The following is an 18590-nucleotide window of genomic DNA, read 5'->3' as shown; positions in this document are numbered from 1 at the left end:
TCAGCTTGCCAACAAGGGGGATGTTTTTATCAGTTTAGTTTCACGTCCATATCCTGGGACGAAGGCCCATATTTTCCATTTTTCATGAGGATCTTTTGAGATATCCAACATAATGAAAGGAATTAAAGGAACTCTGGCATCGATTTCTCCCCTAAAATGACTCCCTCCCAAAGCGTCCATATGTGGAATGATTATTAAATTGCTTTGTCCCAGTGGGACCTAGAGATAGCTCTTAGGGAACAATTTGAGTGAACTCACCTTAAGTAGCTTTTAATACCCCTTTCCTGCATGACACACGATGCCGATATTCACAGGAATAGGTCAGGAGTATCACTGCTTATTATATTGTATTTTATCCGCAAAGCAGATGCTCCAAACCTCTACATGGTATTTTTTTTTTATATTAAAAAATGTTATATATTTTTTGCATCACCATCTGTGACACAGTATTTGTGTTAATTATGGTGGAATGTTACTAATTGGTGCTAGCCTGGATAACAACAAATGGGTATATCTTAATTTGGGGGTAACTGTGATTAGTGTTTAGTCTCCATTTCAACAAGATGTTGTTAGGCTGTGGAGCTTGTGTGTTGAGGGGTGTTGCGTGAAACTGTCCATTGGCTTTCCCAATTCTACCGCCAACATAAACAAATGTTGTGTATACATATGGTATGTAAAATTAAATTGAATGACTGTTTCTTTTTCATGCAAGCATTTCAGATCCATTAATGTGAGTGCAGGTGTTGCTGTTTAAAAAATTCAGGACGTGAAGTGGTGCTGTTTACACGGTGGGGCCTTAGATTTGGGAAGGCCTCCCCAATTCTGTTCATCTGTGGTTTCTTCCAAAGGATCATTGTTTCCCACATACTCTCACATACAAATGTATTTTTAGTCTGTTGATTTATCTCCAGGGTTCAGAAGAATCTGCCTTGATGGGAAAACACCACTTCAAGAGCTTAAAGAGACGATTTTCATTAACTTCATTATCATTGCTTAAAAAACTCATTATGCACTGAAATATTAGCAATATTTTGCTGGATAAAATTGGTAATTAACTCCAGAATGCAGCTCCTCTTAATGTTGATTTGAAATTTTATAAAACTCGATTAGCAGAATAAAATTTGAATAATGGTCTCAATGAGCAAAAATACATTCCTGAGTTGTTGTAATTTGTCACTCTGGGGCCTCCTTATAATATATACACACACACACATTTCAGACTATCATAGAAGTACATGCAAGTAATAAGCCCATCCTCAAGGCTCATTCTGGGTAGCACAGGCTATAACAGCGTGTTATGCCAAAGGTACAAGTACACAGAATGGCACTCTAAACCGAACATTTCATGGAGTGGCCTGAGGGGGCAGCATAGTAAATGGACTGCTCCTTTTACATAACGCAGAATCTCTTGTCTCCATGACAGTGAATACTTGCTCGGGTCAGACAGACTTTCACTTCCTGACAAGAGTTGAGTTTCATGAAAAACAGGAAGTTTTGCTTCACTGTTGGGTTTTACCTTTATGTGTTTCTACTCTTTAAGGGGTGCATCTGTGTTTGATTATTAATAACTCTAAAGGAATAAGTGTTTTCAAGAGTGAAACTCATGGCAGCATATTATTACCCAGAGAGCCATCTAAAGCAAAAAAAAAACAAATAACAAGAAATGAACCTCATCCTCCTGAGCACAAAGCCATAACTTGGTGCTGATTTTTTTTCATTCATCTATCAATTACCTTTCCTGGTCAGCTTAAGAGGGGCAACAAGGCTGGGTTACACCTTGGATGGGAGGCCAGCGGGGGCACTGTAATACCCGGACGTACCTAAGCTGAAGTCCAGTGGCCTCCACTAAAAAGGGCTCCCGGATGGACAACTTCCTTTGTTTATTTGTTACCGTGGTGCCACCCACGGAACGGACAACTCAAATAGCCTAGGGTCCTCTGACCATGCTAATGTGCCTTTGGATGCCAGTCTATCGCAGGACACATACATGAACTCGCTCTCCCTAGTCATAATCTACAGGCAAGGTACAGATGCCAGTAAGCCTACCTGTTGGTCTTTGGATTGTGGGAGCAAATCAGAGAAGCAGGAGGACACCCACACGGCACTGGAGGAACTCCAGAGACAAAGTGGAGGTCCCCAACCTTGTAGGTGTGAATCAGTGCCATCCATATTTTTGGTCAAGAAATATCTAATTATAATAATTTATATAAAAATATATAATTTTGACTCTGTGATGATGAGCAATCTTTTTTTCTTATAAACAAAAGCAATATTTACTATCTCTGCTGCTCTAGTAGCTATCAAACAACATGCACCAGCTCTACTTGCAGGCTTTACCCTCTGCCTTAGATAAACCTCCATCCATCATTTTCTGAAACCATTTGTCCTATTCATGGTTGTGGGGAGTCTGGAGCCTATGCCTTAAATAACCTTAAAGAATAATTACATACTCATTACACATATACAAAACACAAACATTTATAAACCCATTATGTGTACCTAAACAACAGCTCTGTCAAAAAACAGTTGGCTCCCTTTATCAGTAATTTTACTCCTGCTGTGTAACCTGCATACCATTCAGTGCTACTCAACTGTAATTTAAATGCAAATGACAATGAAACTTTTCAGGGTGGATTAAAATGAGTATATATGAGTATAGTGACTTTCCTAGGAATTTTAATCATAAGTCATAGTCAGAGATGGAGTATCACATCTAAAAATCTTCTGTGACATGGCAAAGTATATGTATGACGACTGAAGATTAATTATGGTGTTGTACCTTCCCCAGCTTAGACAGCTTGAAGACATTTTAAAACTATTGGCAATAATTTTAATATCAGCAGTAACTTTGGTAAAATATATTTTTTAAAATATAGGTGAATTATAAGGTATATAAATTAAAATTATGCAAATTATGCAGGTCTAAGTGATGTCATTCTTTTCTTTTAGATGCAGTGTTATTTTAAAATTGGTATTAAAATTAAATCTTGTTCTTCTGGGTCAAAGGGTGTCTTTGTGGTGACTGTCCAACCATGTTCATGCAAGCTACATGTTGGAAGATGATAATTGCTCAGTTTTTGTCCTGTTTATTGTTTGTGTAGGTCTCACTAAAGAGGTAGACATTGCCTATAAAGGTTCAGAAGTTCAACAGCATGATTCACTGTTCACTAGTCAGTCCCTTAATAATAGGACAGAGTTTGAATACAGCTGCAGCATTTAGCCTCATCTGGCTGAGTGACACATGATTGTGTGTTTTACCCTAATGGCTGAGAGCTCTCAGAGCTGACTGATTCGCAAACCAACTGTGGGTTTTATTGATTGACATGACAGGTGACTAAACGATTGTGGTATAATATTACTGAGTCACCACTAAAGTATAGAGCTAATCAAGCATGTCTCGCTGCTAAGCCTGCTAATGTGCTAACAACTGAGTGACGCCTAACAGCCTCATCCACTTTTGTCCCGAACCCACAGGTGACCTGGTGTCCCGGGCCATGCACTACCTCCAGCCCCTGCATGTCCGGACCAACAACAACGGGACACCCTTGCACCAGAAGGCCACCTGCGTACACTGGGAGCCTGAAGCCCTCTACTCTCTATGCTACTTCATGCACTGTCCGCAGATGGAGTGGGAGAACCCCAACGTGGAGCCCTCCAAGGTCACCCTGCAAACGGAGAGGTGGGAACGCCTCCCCCAGTTACCAACGGCACTACCCTCACATCCTCTCATGCAGTATGACTTACAGGAAAACGTTTCATTGCCTTGACCTGAAATAGCCTTTTCATCAATGTCGAGCGGGCAAGAAATTTCTCATCTGTCAACCAATCATCGTAATGGTTATCCGGCCTCATGTCCATCCAGTCTCTGCCAAGCTAAGGTTTAGGCTCGTGGTTAGCAGTATTCATGTGCAGCTTCAGTTACCGGTGGCGCTTTCAATATTTATCGATATTTATAAAAATAATAGATTGAAAAGTAATCAGTCTATAGATATATGCACACAGAGGACATCTGGGACATTTGAATGCTACACATATAGCATATACACTCACCTAAAGGATTATTAGGAACACCTGTTCAATTTCTCATTAATGCAATTATCTAATCAACCAATCACATGGCAGTTGCTTCAATGCATTTGCTTCAATGCATTTCTTTGTAAACACTAGAAATGGTTGTGCGTGAAAATCCCAGTAACTGAGCAGATTGTGAAATACTCAGACCGGCCCGTCTGGCACCAACAACCATGCCACGCTCAAAATTGCTTAAATCACCTTTCTTTACCGTTCTGACATTCTGTTTGGAGTTCAGGAGATTGTCTTGACCAGGACCACACCCCTAAATGCATTGAAGCAACTGCTATGTGATAGGTTGATTAGATAATTGCATTAATGAGAAATTGAACAGGTGTTCCTAATAATCCTTTAGGTGAGTGTATATGGATCAGTAGTAATTAATTAATTAAAAAATATGTATTGTCTTAATCATAAGCCATGGCTGTTGCCACTCTAGTTATTGTCCTTCGTGTTGTTTTAAATTGAGTTCTCATACACCGATATATGGAAGGAGGTAATTAACAAATACTGTAATTTCTTGAAGTGAGTGATTTGCTGGGGGGGGGGGGGTTATAATTCCCTTAACTTCCACATAAATAGGTATTTTGTCAAAAAAGGTAGCTGCTCTCAGGTTGAAAGTAATTTTGAATAGAGTACATTTTATGTTTGTTGTTTATGTGTGTCTGTCTATGTGTATGTACTGTATGCAACATTAAAACAAGAGTATTGCATGACATAATAACCACCCCTAATGGGGGCACGTGTGTTCTTTAAAAAAAATCCCTACAAGGCCTATTTTGTAGTTGCTAGGAACGTCATTCCTAAGATTTTTTCTTGTTGCATTCCTGTAAACTGTCAAGAAGAACAGCTCCCAGTCTCTCATGCTGTAGGACATCATGCCAGATGCAAAAACATAAATCAGAGGGGTGACTCAGTTTGGCCAGTATTAATGAATCACTGCAAATATCTTTGCTCAGATACGGGCAGATGGCCTCAGAGCCAGGGCCTGATTAGCAATGAAAGTTTAACATCCATGCCCAGAAGCTGCCAAGTCTGTGAAATGTTATGCAGGTATTTTAATCCAAAGCCATAAGCAAATAGTCAGTCAATTTCAGAGATTTTTTTTTTGAGATTCATCTACAGAGAGTGTCTCATGTATTCAAAGGAGAGATCACAATGTGCGCTGTTAGGATGACAGGAGTCATGGTGATGAGAGCTCAGGTAGAAAGAATATAACCATAAAGATGCTGTTATTTGAGATTATTATTCGACCATGAAAAGGGACCCTGCAGTTTTTACGCCATCCTGAAGCAGTAAGGTGGGGCTTCTCTTTGAAGACCGGCTCTGCTGTTTTTCAGAAACACTGGACTAAAGCAAGAAAGACAATAAGATGTTGACTGGCAAGTAGGGAGTCTCGTTAAGTGCAGAATGACCGCTGGCTCTTTAAAGGCATGCTTGAATGGCTCCTGTTGCATGGTTGATGCCATGTACACTTCCAGCTGTGATCCAGGAAGTGTTGAATGCTCTTTTCTGCTGATCTGTCGCGGATGGAATGGAAGGCCAATCCTTTCTTGGAAGTCAAACAGACCTCCTCTATTCCCCCGTCTCCACAGTCAGCACTTTGTGTTCAGTGATGTCTCACTGTCTTTCTCCTGGTACCTGTGTCAACACAGGGGCCCATATGACCGTGTGATGTTGTGTGCATGACGGCATGGCGCTTTTGGGATGGAGGTGACATTGTATGGTTACAAGTGTCCTGTGACAAGCTGGTCTCACGTCTAACATTGAGTTCTTCACTGCTGTTCATAGTGCAAACAAGGTCATTCAGTTCATTATTAGCCATTAAGATTAAGTAATCAAATAAAGCTTATTTACCATAACCGAGCTAACCATTATGTTATAGGCAAATATACTGAAAGTTCTGTAAAGACAGGAAATGTTTTCCTGGAATATATACAGTATATATGAGTACTTTTCTTTTAAATATGAGTAATACAACTGTAAAAATAAGTTTATCATAATACAGGTCATTTATGTGATATCTGAAATTTGTCGACAGCTGCGTTTATTTCATACATTAGCATTATTGTCATCTTTGTAGTACACAGTAATACACCCACTTTGTCATATGCAGTGAATCACTCAGAAATAAATTAGTCAGTCGGATTTGCAAAATATAATTTCCTGACCTACAATGATCTGGTTTTTAGAAGCACTACCTAACAAGGCTCAGTTTTAAACTCTAACTGACATAAGACTGGTCATTTTTTTCACAGTTTTATTCTGGAACAACACGTCCACACGTGAAAGGAGCTCCAGCACTGTGATTCTGCGGCATATCGCAGAGGATGTTGAGAAGTGACACTCAGCAGACCTATTGTCCTTTTCAGACAGACCCTTAACGCCAAAGGAACTGGAAATTTCTGGTGTATCCCATTCACCCCCAAGGCTGATGATTAAAAGTGGAGGCGGAGCTGTGAAAGCCCTGCAGTTTGTTCAGTTTTTGTGTTGGGTTACTCTGGCAGTGTTTCCATTGGATCTGGAATGGGGGTTTGAACTATTGAGTACAGGCTCCCTGTTGAACTTAGGAGTGGCGAAGTGTAACTCGTGGGTGCAATTCATTAAGCATCCACAGGGGTAGCCTTCATATATGCTCCTTATAAGACATTTAGCATTGATAATTATCCAGTTATGGTCTACATTGATATTTCAGTTCAGTTATCAAGGTGCTAATAGTCACTAGGGTGCTAATGCTTATTATATGCACTGGGTAAAGAGGTATCTCCATCATTACGCCATACTGGCACAGCTGCCTTCTGTGGAGCAGTGAATGAGAAAATCAGATTAGCTGATGACACACTAAGTTGTTACTCTTTAACTGCTAGCTACGAGCTTCTGAAAATAAGCATTTATTTCCTATTGTTTTCACCTTGTACCATAAACCAAATAAGTTATATATACAGCATGTAAAATTATATGTGAAAATGTTTCTGATATTTGGATGTCTATCAGTTCTAAGAATTCTAAGATGATTTTAATAAGTAAAAAGTTGACATGAAATCTTGTTTAATGGAATGAAAAGCTGAATGTGGCCACTGATAATGTATGGTTGATAAATGTGGAGTAGAGTACCCATATAAAATGGCTAGTGAAACATAGCCTCTTCTGGTGATGTTTGGATGCTGGACAAAGTATCAAAGCCACACCATTATTTTACAAATACTTGTTTCCTCTGGCAATAAATTGCGTTTAGTCCAGCAACCCAATTTCGGGTCTGTGGGAAATATTTGCATTTTAAAATGCTATTAATTTGGAGATGCCAGGATAATAAATTATTTTGTCTATGGTGTTTCATTGGATGGAGACCAAACCAAGAGTCAGGTGAAACTAAAGTTACGTTATAATCTATATCTTGGCTGTGGTGCGCTGAGTGTTTGCTTGGAAAACAGAAATGGCTTGTGGCACACATTATCACTTGGCGGCCAGCTGCAAGGTCACAGGAGAGGCCCCGGACAAACACTTTTGTACCAGTTGCATCTCAGCGTCTCCTTGTGGCTGTGGATGACATGGCATCCAACTCTTAACTGGATCCTTCACTAACAGATGAGGGACTGTCATCTCTCCGTAAAAAAAAAATATAGATCTAATATAAGCTGACTATGGTATCCTGTAGCTGGTAGATCGGTACATCAAGGAAAGTGGTTCCACATAGCGAACATACCTTGAAAACAGCAGATGGAGTCGCTGTCAATGGTGAAGATGAGTACGTAGGCGTGGAGATGAGTCACTCCTGGCTTTGCAAATGGTAGTGAAACAAAGCATATCAGAAACAAGTAAATATAACATAAGCTCGATATAGCTGCTTATGGCACTATGGCTCAGTGAGTAGCACTGTTGCCTCCTGCCTCTTGGGTTGAGGGTTCGAAACCTGCCACCTCTCTCTGTATGGGGAGCTTGTATGTTCTGCATGTTTTTTTTCTTGCAGTTTCCTAATCAGTGTCTCCAAATTGCTTATTTGATTATATGTGTGTGCTGTGCTGGACTGATATTCTGTCCAGAGTGTAACCCTGTCTTGCCTGAGACTGGCTTTAGGCACCTTTGACTTTGACAGTTGGCTGATCGACAGACAGTTATAGCTGTCTGTTGAGTATTAATAATACAGGTTAGAGATTAACCTAAAAACAGTTCAGTTAGTAGTAATTAAAAGTTTTCCTAGTTCTGTGTCAATAGGTGGTGCATAAATCTCCTTCCGTTAACTCACTGATTACAGGGTTGCGTTTACTGGTTTGCTGTTTCTATACTGATGCCTTTTAACTTCATTCTCAAAAATTTTCAAAAAAATACTATTGAGTTTTCAAATGAAATATTCACTCCCAGACAGATAAAGAAATAGACAGACAAATCCAATGAGAGAAAAACGGATTGAGACCACCTTTGCAGCTGGAGTTCAGTAACAGTGGGCTGATGAGTTGTGCTGTCTCCCCCTACAGGCCGTTCTTGGTACTGCCTCCACTGATGGAGTGGATCCGGGTGGCGGTGGCGCATGCAGAGCACAGGCGCTCCTTCTCAGTGGACAGTGACGATGTACGGCAGGCAGCACGGCTGCTTCTCCCCGGGGTCGACTGTGAGCCACGGCAGCTGAAGTATGACCATCCAACTTGATTGTGCTCAGTCACTTGATCAGTCACATGATCGGCTCTGTTTAGAAAAACACATGCAGCAAGTAGAATAGATTCCTTCGATCCCTGTTTAAACCAGTATGTGTAGTGTGTGAAAATTTTAGGACATCAATAGGCTTACGATGTAGTGATCCCAACTTATATTAACAAAGGCCCACATCAGCTGACTGTTTCTTTCCCATGTCATTTCTAGGTTAATTTGTAGCGTACATAGCAATATAATGTATTATATTTGTGTTATCTTTGTAAACAGGAAAAACGGGTCTACATATTAAATCATGTTAGTTTAAATAATTTTAAAATATGGCTTTCTGCTGTTCCCAGTCCCACTAGTCAGTTTAGATAAAACAACAGTATCCACAGTCCTGAATTAATGACCCAATTAGGGCAGATCAGAGACACCTCCAGGTAATAGGTTCTGTTCGTTGTCATGCTGTTTCCCAGAATGTGTTATACGGTTGTGCAGTTTTAAGGTAGAAACTGGACCCATTTTAGGAGAACAAGTCTGGAATTTTAACTGGCCTTATTTCCATGCAGGACGGACGACTGTTTCTGTGCCTCAAGGAAGCTGGATGCCGCCTCCACTGAGGCGAAATTCCTGCAGGACTTGGGCTTTCGTATGCTCAACTGTGGCCGGACAGACCTGGTCAAGCAGGCAGTGAATCTGCTGGGCCCAGACGGAATCAACAGCATGAGCGAGCAGGTCGGAAGGGGGCGGGGCATCCATTCACCATTAGCGCCATTAGCGCTTGTGCACATTCTAGATCATTGCTGTCAATGCTGAATTTACAGGCCATGTTAACCCAAAAGCTTGCGGATCTATGGTACAACCTGACCTGAAAAGTGGCCCAAAACTGAGGCCAGCTTCATGCACATTTATTTATCATACAGTATGATTTTATCCAACGTAATGTGCACTTGAGAAAGCAAGACCAGCCAATCCCCAGAGCAATTGGGGGTCAAGTGCCTTGATCACAGACTCAGTGGTGAAACCACTCTGGCAGCCAGGTGATTTGGACCAGCAACCGGTTCCACACACCACTTGAAGTTTATTGGGACTTCCAGGGATTGAAAATGTCCTTCTCACTGCCCATATTTACACATGTTTTCAATTCAGCTGTACATCCTTTACTGGATTAATCAGATCACTGGCTCCCAGCAGCTATGGTCGGACAATTGTCTTTTTGTCTTTCTAGCTTTGTAGTCAAGCGTCTTTGTCAGCAGGTTAGTTTACTGATTTTTTTTTCTTTTAAACCCACTTTTCACAGTTGGCAGAGATGTTTGGCAGTTTAGGCAATGTGCCATCCACTATGGTGTTAAAAAATATTTCGTCTAAAGTTCTGCCTTAATTAAACACAGATTTGACTGTAAACAAATCAAGACTTTTAGATAGTGCCACTGGCAACACTAATCGAAACACGTTTCAGTTTTAGAAAGATTAAAATACTTTGAACATTAATCAGGAAATATGGAAGCAATATAGTGAGAGCGTTGGCTGTAATCTCTGCTTGGCTTTGTTTTGTTAAGTTTTGTTTTCCCAGAAGGACGTGGTATTTTTTTTTCTTGTTTCATGTGTCATATTTGTTGTTATGACCACCCAAGGTTTTCGGATTCAGACATGAGACAGGAAGGAAATGATCTCCATCCAAGCACATCAGGATTATTCTGCTCTGACCCACTCTGATGCTGTTCCTTCATTTCATGCTTCTCCTTTTCAAGGCTTCTTATTTTCTAGATCCATTTCATAATAGATAAGACATAAAGGGATTACTGTTTGACCTTCTGCAACTTTTGCCTGTATGACATGGAGAGGCGGATTTTAGAATGTGAATGCAGGTCATATGACAACCTGAAGGGTTCTTAAGACTTGAAACGGGCAGATAAGACAAGGCCTGCATCCTATGGGTCCCTGCCACATTGGACTAGCATGCCTTGGTGTTTACTGCATATAGGAGGAAGCTGGTGCTTTTTAATATGTGGGTGTGTAATGAAAGCACACAACTTCTGGTCCCTAGTGCCTGGCAACCTTCACTTACATGGATGGATGGATGGATAGATTGGAAATGCGGAAATGAAGACTTCCTTATTGTATTATTTTGATGTTATGGTGTCACTTCTCTGTCACTCTTACTGCCCCTTTTCCACATGCAGGGCATGACCCCGCTCATGTATGCCTGCGTACGTGGGGATGAGGCCATGGTGCAGATGCTATTGGACGCAGGGGCCGACATCAACAGTGAGGTCAGTTGCTCCTGGGGTAATATGTTGCAGGGGAGCCAGGAAATTGGGGGGGGGGGGCACCCTTGAGGCTTTGTTGTCATGGTGGAACTAGTTTGTCTGAGCTCGTCGTGTTGTAAGACAGAAGGAGACCCCGTACTGTCCCTCATCTCTCCCATCTCACTCCTCGTTGGCATGTTGTGTGTAGGCTGTCCACGTGAAGCACTGGCCACCACGTGCGGTCTGAGGCACGCAGTTCAGTGTTTGGCTTTGGCTGTCAGTCCATGCGAGTCAACCAGCTGATGGGTTCTTGTGAATCATCAGAACACTGATCAATATTCAGGTTTTTTTCTTGTTCTGTTCTATTCTGTAGAGCAGGGTTTAAGATTCTATTACTGCCAACTTAGATAAATGTAAACATTGCCATTGAACAAGGTACCCAGCATTTCATTAGTTCTGGGCAACCATTTAAATGGGATGTACAACCGTTTATACTTGGAGTTGGCACAGATACAACTAAATAACATTGACAATTGGTTTTACATAAATTCCAAGGCAAAGACTGAACTTTATTTAATTAAAGTGCCCCCTTGATACCAAAGGGATTACCGAGTCACTGTGGTGGATAATGCCTCACAGATAGGGTCCAAAATAATAACCACAGTATTGATTGGCTGTGACTGTCCCATTCATCAGTGTTGAAGTATAATGTGTGTTGAGTTTTGAGGGGTGATTCTTGAACATAGCACCACACGCTCCGTGAACGGCGTGCCAGTGGCCCATCCCGGCCCACTGGCAGGCCACGGTTTGCATGCCTGAGCTGTGACGTCATGCTTCAAGGGTCTGGCCCTCGGCCTACTGGCTTTCAGCGTCGCTGTGCTTGTGGGGAGGGGTGGTGGACAGAGCTGCAAAAGCTATGGCGTTTGGGGCTTTCTTGAGCTATCAGTTACTGCCTGGTGTAGCTCAACAGACACCAGTTAACTAACCACTGGAAGATGGATCATACTAGCCAGTGTCTGGCAGCATAAGATAATCCCACACGTGGGTTTTGAGGCTCTTTCTCCCATCGCTACTACATCTTGTGTCAGTAGTAAAATCTTGGCACACTTGGCAAACACTCAAGTAGATAATTAGTAACCCTTATATAACCCTGGTGAATATGAATCATAATTGCACGTTTAACGCATTTGGAATGAGGCATCTCATTGCACAAATGCTACACGTACTTTATGTGCATTTTACATATAACAGAATCAGAACGCTCAGGAAATCAGACTGTTTCTAAGGAATCAGTCTCCATGCTGACTCTAGATGGTGTGCCCCCCCCCACTCCCACCCCAGGTTAGGGTGCTATGTTCATGAATCAGCACACAGTCATGCATCTGTCACCCCCCGGCTAATAATCATAGCTCTCTCGTCTGTTTGTCTTCTGTATCTGTGACAACCACTGAGAACCTCATGACGAGACTTTAGCCAGGATGTGTCGCGATCGGGGCAGCCATGGCGAACGCCTGTGGGCAGTCAGGGGAAACGAGGGAGATGGAGAGAGAAAGAGAGATGGGGGTGTCCGGAGGAAAAAAAAAAAAAAAAGCTCATTGCCCAATTTCTCAACATCCGAATGTCCTGCTGGCTAATCCAGCACCTCCCTCCACGTGATTCTGCGGTTTTAATTGCTGTATTTCTCTCCTGAACCTTACCTGTGACTTCCCAGGTGCCAAACACAGTACACAAGTACCCCTCAGTTTATCCTGAAATGCGCCAGGGGACTCCTCTCACATTCGCTGTGTTACACGGACACGTCCCTGTCGTTCAGGTAGTGACGTTTTGACCTGTAATTATACTAACTTCTGTACATTGAATGATTATTATTATTATGTAACATCATAATAATAATGGTAACTATATGTCAATTTTCTCCTTAACAGTATTGTTTAGATATGATTGTTCTTGTTGGATATATATTAGTATATAAATAATATATATATACGTTTTATATATATATAAGTAACCAGATGGGCTCGCACTGTATAAGCCAGTGGAAACTGAATGCAATCGATGATTGCGGAGGGGTGTTCTGCACTAGACCTCTTCAGCTTTCCATGGTAGTGTGTGGAGCACTATATCCCCTGATAATATGCATCCTTTCCCTATTGTAAGCTCATGAACTGTAAGTCTGGAACCAGATACGCACGCTTGAGTAGAAAGAGCAGAGGGCTGCATTCACAGTGCTCACCGAGGTGCCCCCCGACACAGTTTATCTCATTTATTCATGTCGATAGACTCTGGACTCTACTGAAGTCCCAGTGGATTGGTGACGGATATCTAAAATGAATTGCTTTTGCCAAAAAAGCATAGCAAACAAAATGATGAGGATTCATATACATACATAGGTTCAGGAAGGCACACACACTATTGGGTGTGCTGCAAAAATCCCAATAGTGATCCCATTTCAGTTACACCTGTTACAAAGCTTACAAGGCATTTGACACATAACCAGATAGACATTGCCTCGGTGGTACACAAAATTCAAAACTGAGGTCTTGGGCATATCTGTGAAGATCCATAGTGGTCCAAGGTGGATCTCTGTCCAGATCTGGCTTAGTGTGCAGGTCTGGATCGGGCCCCAGGATCAACTCCAGAACCCCAAGCAATCGCGAGATATATTCATGCCCCACCCTCTGTCAAAACAACCTTTGGAAAGTAGCACATATTCATTCCTGGCAGAGATACCTATGGAGGCAGGAAGTTGGTGTCAGGTGCCACAATATGACCTTAGTAATCATCCTCATGAATTCAGCATTCACTCGCTGTGTAGAGGTTAATGTTCCTGACATCACTGCATTAATGTCATAGTTGTAATGGCTAAGAGCTAGGTCTGTGGGGTGGGTGGGGCCTTGCGCCCTTCACCCCCCCCCCCACATCTCCAAATTCCCTAATGAGACTGATATGCCCTTGTGCCCTGATAGCTGCTGTTGGATGCCCGAGCCAACGTAGAGGGCGCCGTCCAAGATGGAGCAGAGAACTACACTGAAACCCCACTGCAGCTGGCCTCTGCAGCAGGTATGGCAGCACTGAGGGGTGGGGCTTGGCAAGGAATGGCCTGGGACTGACTACCTCCACACCCTCCCTTCTTTTATTACTGTTTAGTCAACAGAGGATCATGGTGGGGGGGGGGGGGGGGGGCACCTGACTCGTTATCTGTGGGAGGAAACTCATGTGACAGAAGAACATGCAAACTCCAATCTCAGAGGGATCCAAACCTGCATTCTCAAAGGGGTGGCAACAGTGCTAACCACTCCCTATAAGTCATGCTGCCACCCTAAATTAATTATTACCAGAGCATGGATATCGACACATGAGCAATATGCTATATTGTATGTATTAATATGTTGTAAACTAATTTTATCTGTTTCTTTTTCAGCATAATGGCTGTTTGTTGCTCTCAAGTGCATGTATACCACTTTAATTGTTGATATTGATGTCAGAGTAAAGCCATTTCATATGACTTTGGCTGCTTAAGATTGATAGTATTCATGAAGAAGAGCGTGCAGTCAATGCAAAGTCTGGGTGCATGATGTAGAACGACAGCCTTTAACTCTGACCCTGAGTCAGTTTTACCTCTGAAGTGTGCATATAGGAAAGGGTGAATGTGGGGACTTGTGAGGTTTTGGAAAGCAGAAGTTGACACTGCTGGTATGGGGGGTCCTTGCAGGGAACTTTGAGCTGGTGAGCTTACTGCTAGAGCGAGGCGCAGACCCCATGATCGGCACCGTGTCTCGCAATGGCATTTCCTCAACCCCCCAGGGGGACATGAACTCCTACAGTCTGGCCGCCTCACATGGACACAGGTAACCGCACACACACACACACACCCACTCATGCACTCATAGACACACACACATACATCCACATACAGACACACAGGCACAGACACACATATGAAACAGAGACACACTGCATACACCAAGCCCCCTGATCCCCCCAGCACTGCCAACTCATACAAGGAACATAATACTGAGTCTCAGCACACAGACAGCTACCAGTTCTTAGTACTCATGCAAATGAACTAAGAATGATCTGGAAGTAATCGCTGCTCATGTGAAATTATTTAAAACCATCTAGACTATTCTTTTTTGTCAATTACTTTCTTGTGTCAGTGCTAGGTTTCCAAAACAAGGTCACCTTGTGTTTTTATATATTACATGGGACTTACTGCTTATTTGGAAAAGAAAATATTATTGTAATACTTGTGTTTTTCTTTTTGTAAATCCATTTAGTCTGTAGATTAAAAACTATCTGTAGTGCCCCTATACAGCATGTACATGGTTCTTTCTTTCTTTCTTTCTTTTGTTAACTTTAATCACTTATCGTCCCCAATCCCCATTTCCCCCGTAGAAATGTCTTCCGCAAGCTGCTGTCATACACAGACAAGGCAAAGGGGGACGTTCTGTCCCTGGAGGAAATCCTGGCCGAGGGCTCAGAGCTGGGTGAGAAGAAGCCGCCCCAGCTGGACTCGGCCCGTACCGGCAAGGCCAGGCTGAAGGCCCTGAAGGAGGCCATGTACCACAGCGCTGAGCATGGCCATGTTGACATCACCATCGACATCCGTAGCCTCGGTGAGCCTCAGCCCTTCCGCACACTGTGCCTTTATCCTTGGGGAAGGGGAAGGTCCAGGCCTCATCGGGAAAAAATGTCACTTAAATACAGACGCTGGTCTCTCTCTGTCCAGCACTCTCCATATTTATCAATAGTATTGACTTTTCAGCATGACAGAACCTTCAACAGAGTAATGGGGTGCAGATGCTGGGCTAAAAATGGAAGAACCATGATGTGATGGTAACCTGACACATGAAACACATGAATCTTGGATATCTGCAGGACATCACTGGAGGCTTTGACTCCAGGCATCTTAAAGACTGTGTCAAGACTGTGTTGCAAGTTCAAGTTTCAAGTTCAATTGTCACATGTGTTCAGAGGAAAACAGTGAAATTCTTGTGCCACAGTTGCAGGGTAGGGGAACGGTGCATGGGAGAGAATGGCCAACAACAGTGCGAATGATGGGTAAAGGTGCAGTGTAGTAAAAAGCAACGCAGTGCAAGACGAAATACAGTGCAATACAGAAACTGAAGTGACATCAAGGCGCTGGAGAAGGTGGCAATCCATTGACTGGGAATGTATTATTAAAAGAAAGAAAGAAAGACAATGGAAGGGAATATGATTTTAGCCAACATAACTTATTTCTTTACTGGAGCAAGTATGATTAAACACCTCAGTGATGGGCTATGTTGGAGTGATGTCCTCTTCTAGGACGTCACCTGGCAACCATCTGGGCGCCATGTCCTCAAGCTGCCACACTCTTTGCTGCCCCCTGCTGTTCAGCCTGCAGCCGCCTACGGCTGCGTGACAGAGCAGGGAATGTGTTTTCTGAGGGAATGCCAAATCCGCCTGCATGCCACCGTTGCTCACTCAGGGGGTGGGGGGTGGCGAATTGCGATGGCTGATCAGACGCTCGTTCCTAAAAGTGCCTTGAATGCAGACCTTTATGGATGAAAGCAGGGGAAATGACAGGCATTCGTAAAAGTCATTGAAATGAACAGTGCCAAACGTAATCTCAAGAGAGACGGCCGCATGCCGTGTTCCCAAAACCAGACCCTCAGTGCTCCAGGGTCTCAGAGCAGAACGATCTGTCTCTATTATGGTGGAGCTCGGCAAGGCTCTGCGGAGGAACTGTGTCAACTTTCCTAGACGAGATTCGATTCAGCCCTCATCGGGGGCAGCGGTAATACGATGACTGATATCTGCGGATTCACCGGAAAGGCTTGTGGAAATCCGCACCTCCGCAGCCCTGAGCGGCCAGCAGAGCTCTCCCTCCCTGTGGGTCTCTCACTGAGCTTAGCATAAACGCACCTGGGCGAGCTTTGCATGTGAATCACAGCCCAAGTACAAGGTGTTTATAACGTGCCTGCATTACAGCGCCGTTTTACTTATCGCATCTGGATATAACTAGAGTGTGTAATTAATCTGTTTTACGCTTTGCTGTACACCGATAGCACGTATATTAACTCAGATTAATTACTCCTTAAGAATGGAGAAGGCTGGATTAACCCGCTTGCAGCTGATTGGTGAAACAGCATGTCAGAAAATGAATCCTCTTTTATTAAATGAATGCTAAGGCAAAAATATTTGGAGAAGATGGCTATTTCTGCATTGTTTGTTTGACTTGGACCAGGACTATGGTCATCCCGCAGCTGTGTGTCTATATATAACAAGCTTGGGACTTAGGGCAGTCATGTGACCATATTCAATTTGACCACATTTTTGTGCCCCACTGACTCATGAAGAATTTAAATGTACTGATTTAATTCCTTTTTTAAGTGTTTTACATATATCTTGCTCGACACTAGAACTTGGGAAAGCCATGATCGTGCAGTAGAATGTTCTGGAAGGGCGTGAGCATGACCGACGCGTGTGCCGTGTGCATGCAGGCGTGCCCTGGACCCTGCACACCTGGTTGGAGTCCCTGCGCACCTGCTTCCTGCAGCACCGCCGGCCGCTGATACAGGGCTTGCTGAAGGAGTTCGCCTGCATTGAGGAGGAGGAGTACACAGAGGAGCTCATCACCCACGGGCTGCCACTCATGTTCGAGATCCTGCGGGCGAGCAAGGTGAATATCCTCCACTGCAGCCCCTCCCCCCACCCCCGTGTCCCGATTATTGAGAGAGTCATCCCCCAGTATAATAATGACCTGCCTGATATGTTCTCCATCAAGCACAAAAATGCCATGTCTCTCCCCACTTAGTTTCTGGAAAATTCATCACAAAAGGATTCCTTTTGATTATTTCCATACTCTCGTAATCCCTCTGATGTCCTTCCTGACCTCCCCCCATCACGTTTATTGCCTCCTCCCTTCCCTGCTTGTCTCTTCCTGACTTGGCCACACCCCCTCCACCCCTCCCCTGGGCAACCTTGTGTACATCGTCGCTTCCTAGCGCTCCCCATGTGCCAAGGGCCCCTCCCAGCTCATACCTCCTTTAGTAATCGGTGACAGCCCTGCAGTGGGACCCCATGAGGTGCCCCCCCCCCACAGTGAGTTGCCATCAGTAACGATATGTGATTTCAATGTGGGGATATGTATCTTTTTTTAGTTCACTTGCTGGCTGTGGTGAACGCTCCATATGCATCTCAGACGGTTGCCATGGAGCCATCGGGTGGGGGGCGGGGCTGGGGTTCTGGAGGTTTCGGGTGGTCCGCCTGGAGTATCGCGTTGCTCCGCATGTATCACAATGCGGTCTCGGGTCTTGGTTGCGCCCGCCTGCGTGGCTAGCTGCAGGACGACCTCTGAAAACCTGTGTCTGCACCAGGTGGCACAGTGTCCTGAGCCATCGACTTGACGTCAGGAAGCTTGAATCCTGGCCTAGAGCGGCAGTTGGACCCTAGGAGGAGGCGTTTTTTGTTAATTGCCCTATATAAAATAAAACATGTTTGTATATAGGGGTTATACACAGCTAGAGATGAAAAATGAGCAAAAAATAAGCCAGTTTATATATATATATATATATATATATATATCTGGGGGCTACAGATGAGTGATCGGCTCCATGACTGATTTGTGGAATGCACAGAATCCACGGGAAGAAGTGT

At 43.4% G+C, this 18590-nt stretch overlaps 1 protein-coding gene across 2 annotated transcripts in view; it reads left to right on the top strand.

Moving 5' to 3' along the window:
- Positions 1-18590, top strand: part of LOC111836488 (ankyrin repeat and BTB/POZ domain-containing protein 3-A) — a 137875-nt gene that overhangs the window by 107886 nt on the left and 11399 nt on the right. The window contains exons 3-11 of one of the 2 annotated variants that reach the window (XM_023797804.2): positions 3475-3679; positions 8544-8696; positions 9270-9435; positions 10884-10973; positions 12661-12762; positions 13916-14009; positions 14662-14797; positions 15345-15565; positions 17435-17613. In XM_023797804.2, coding sequence (XP_023653572.2) covers positions 3475-3679; positions 8544-8696; positions 9270-9435; positions 10884-10973; positions 12661-12762; positions 13916-14009; positions 14662-14797; positions 15345-15565; positions 17435-17613 — 1346 coding nt within the window. The remainder of the gene's footprint in view (positions 1-3474; positions 3680-8543; positions 8697-9269; positions 9436-10883; positions 10974-12660; positions 12763-13915; positions 14010-14661; positions 14798-15344; positions 15566-17434; positions 17614-18590) is intronic. The other variant, XM_023797806.2, reaches the window with a different exon arrangement.

The sequence above is a fragment of the Paramormyrops kingsleyae genome, chromosome 3 (assembly GCF_048594095.1).
Source record: "Paramormyrops kingsleyae isolate MSU_618 chromosome 3, PKINGS_0.4, whole genome shotgun sequence".
Classification (NCBI taxonomy): domain Eukaryota; kingdom Metazoa; phylum Chordata; class Actinopteri; order Osteoglossiformes; family Mormyridae; genus Paramormyrops; species Paramormyrops kingsleyae.
This window is presented reverse-complemented; position numbering and strand designations above follow the sequence as displayed.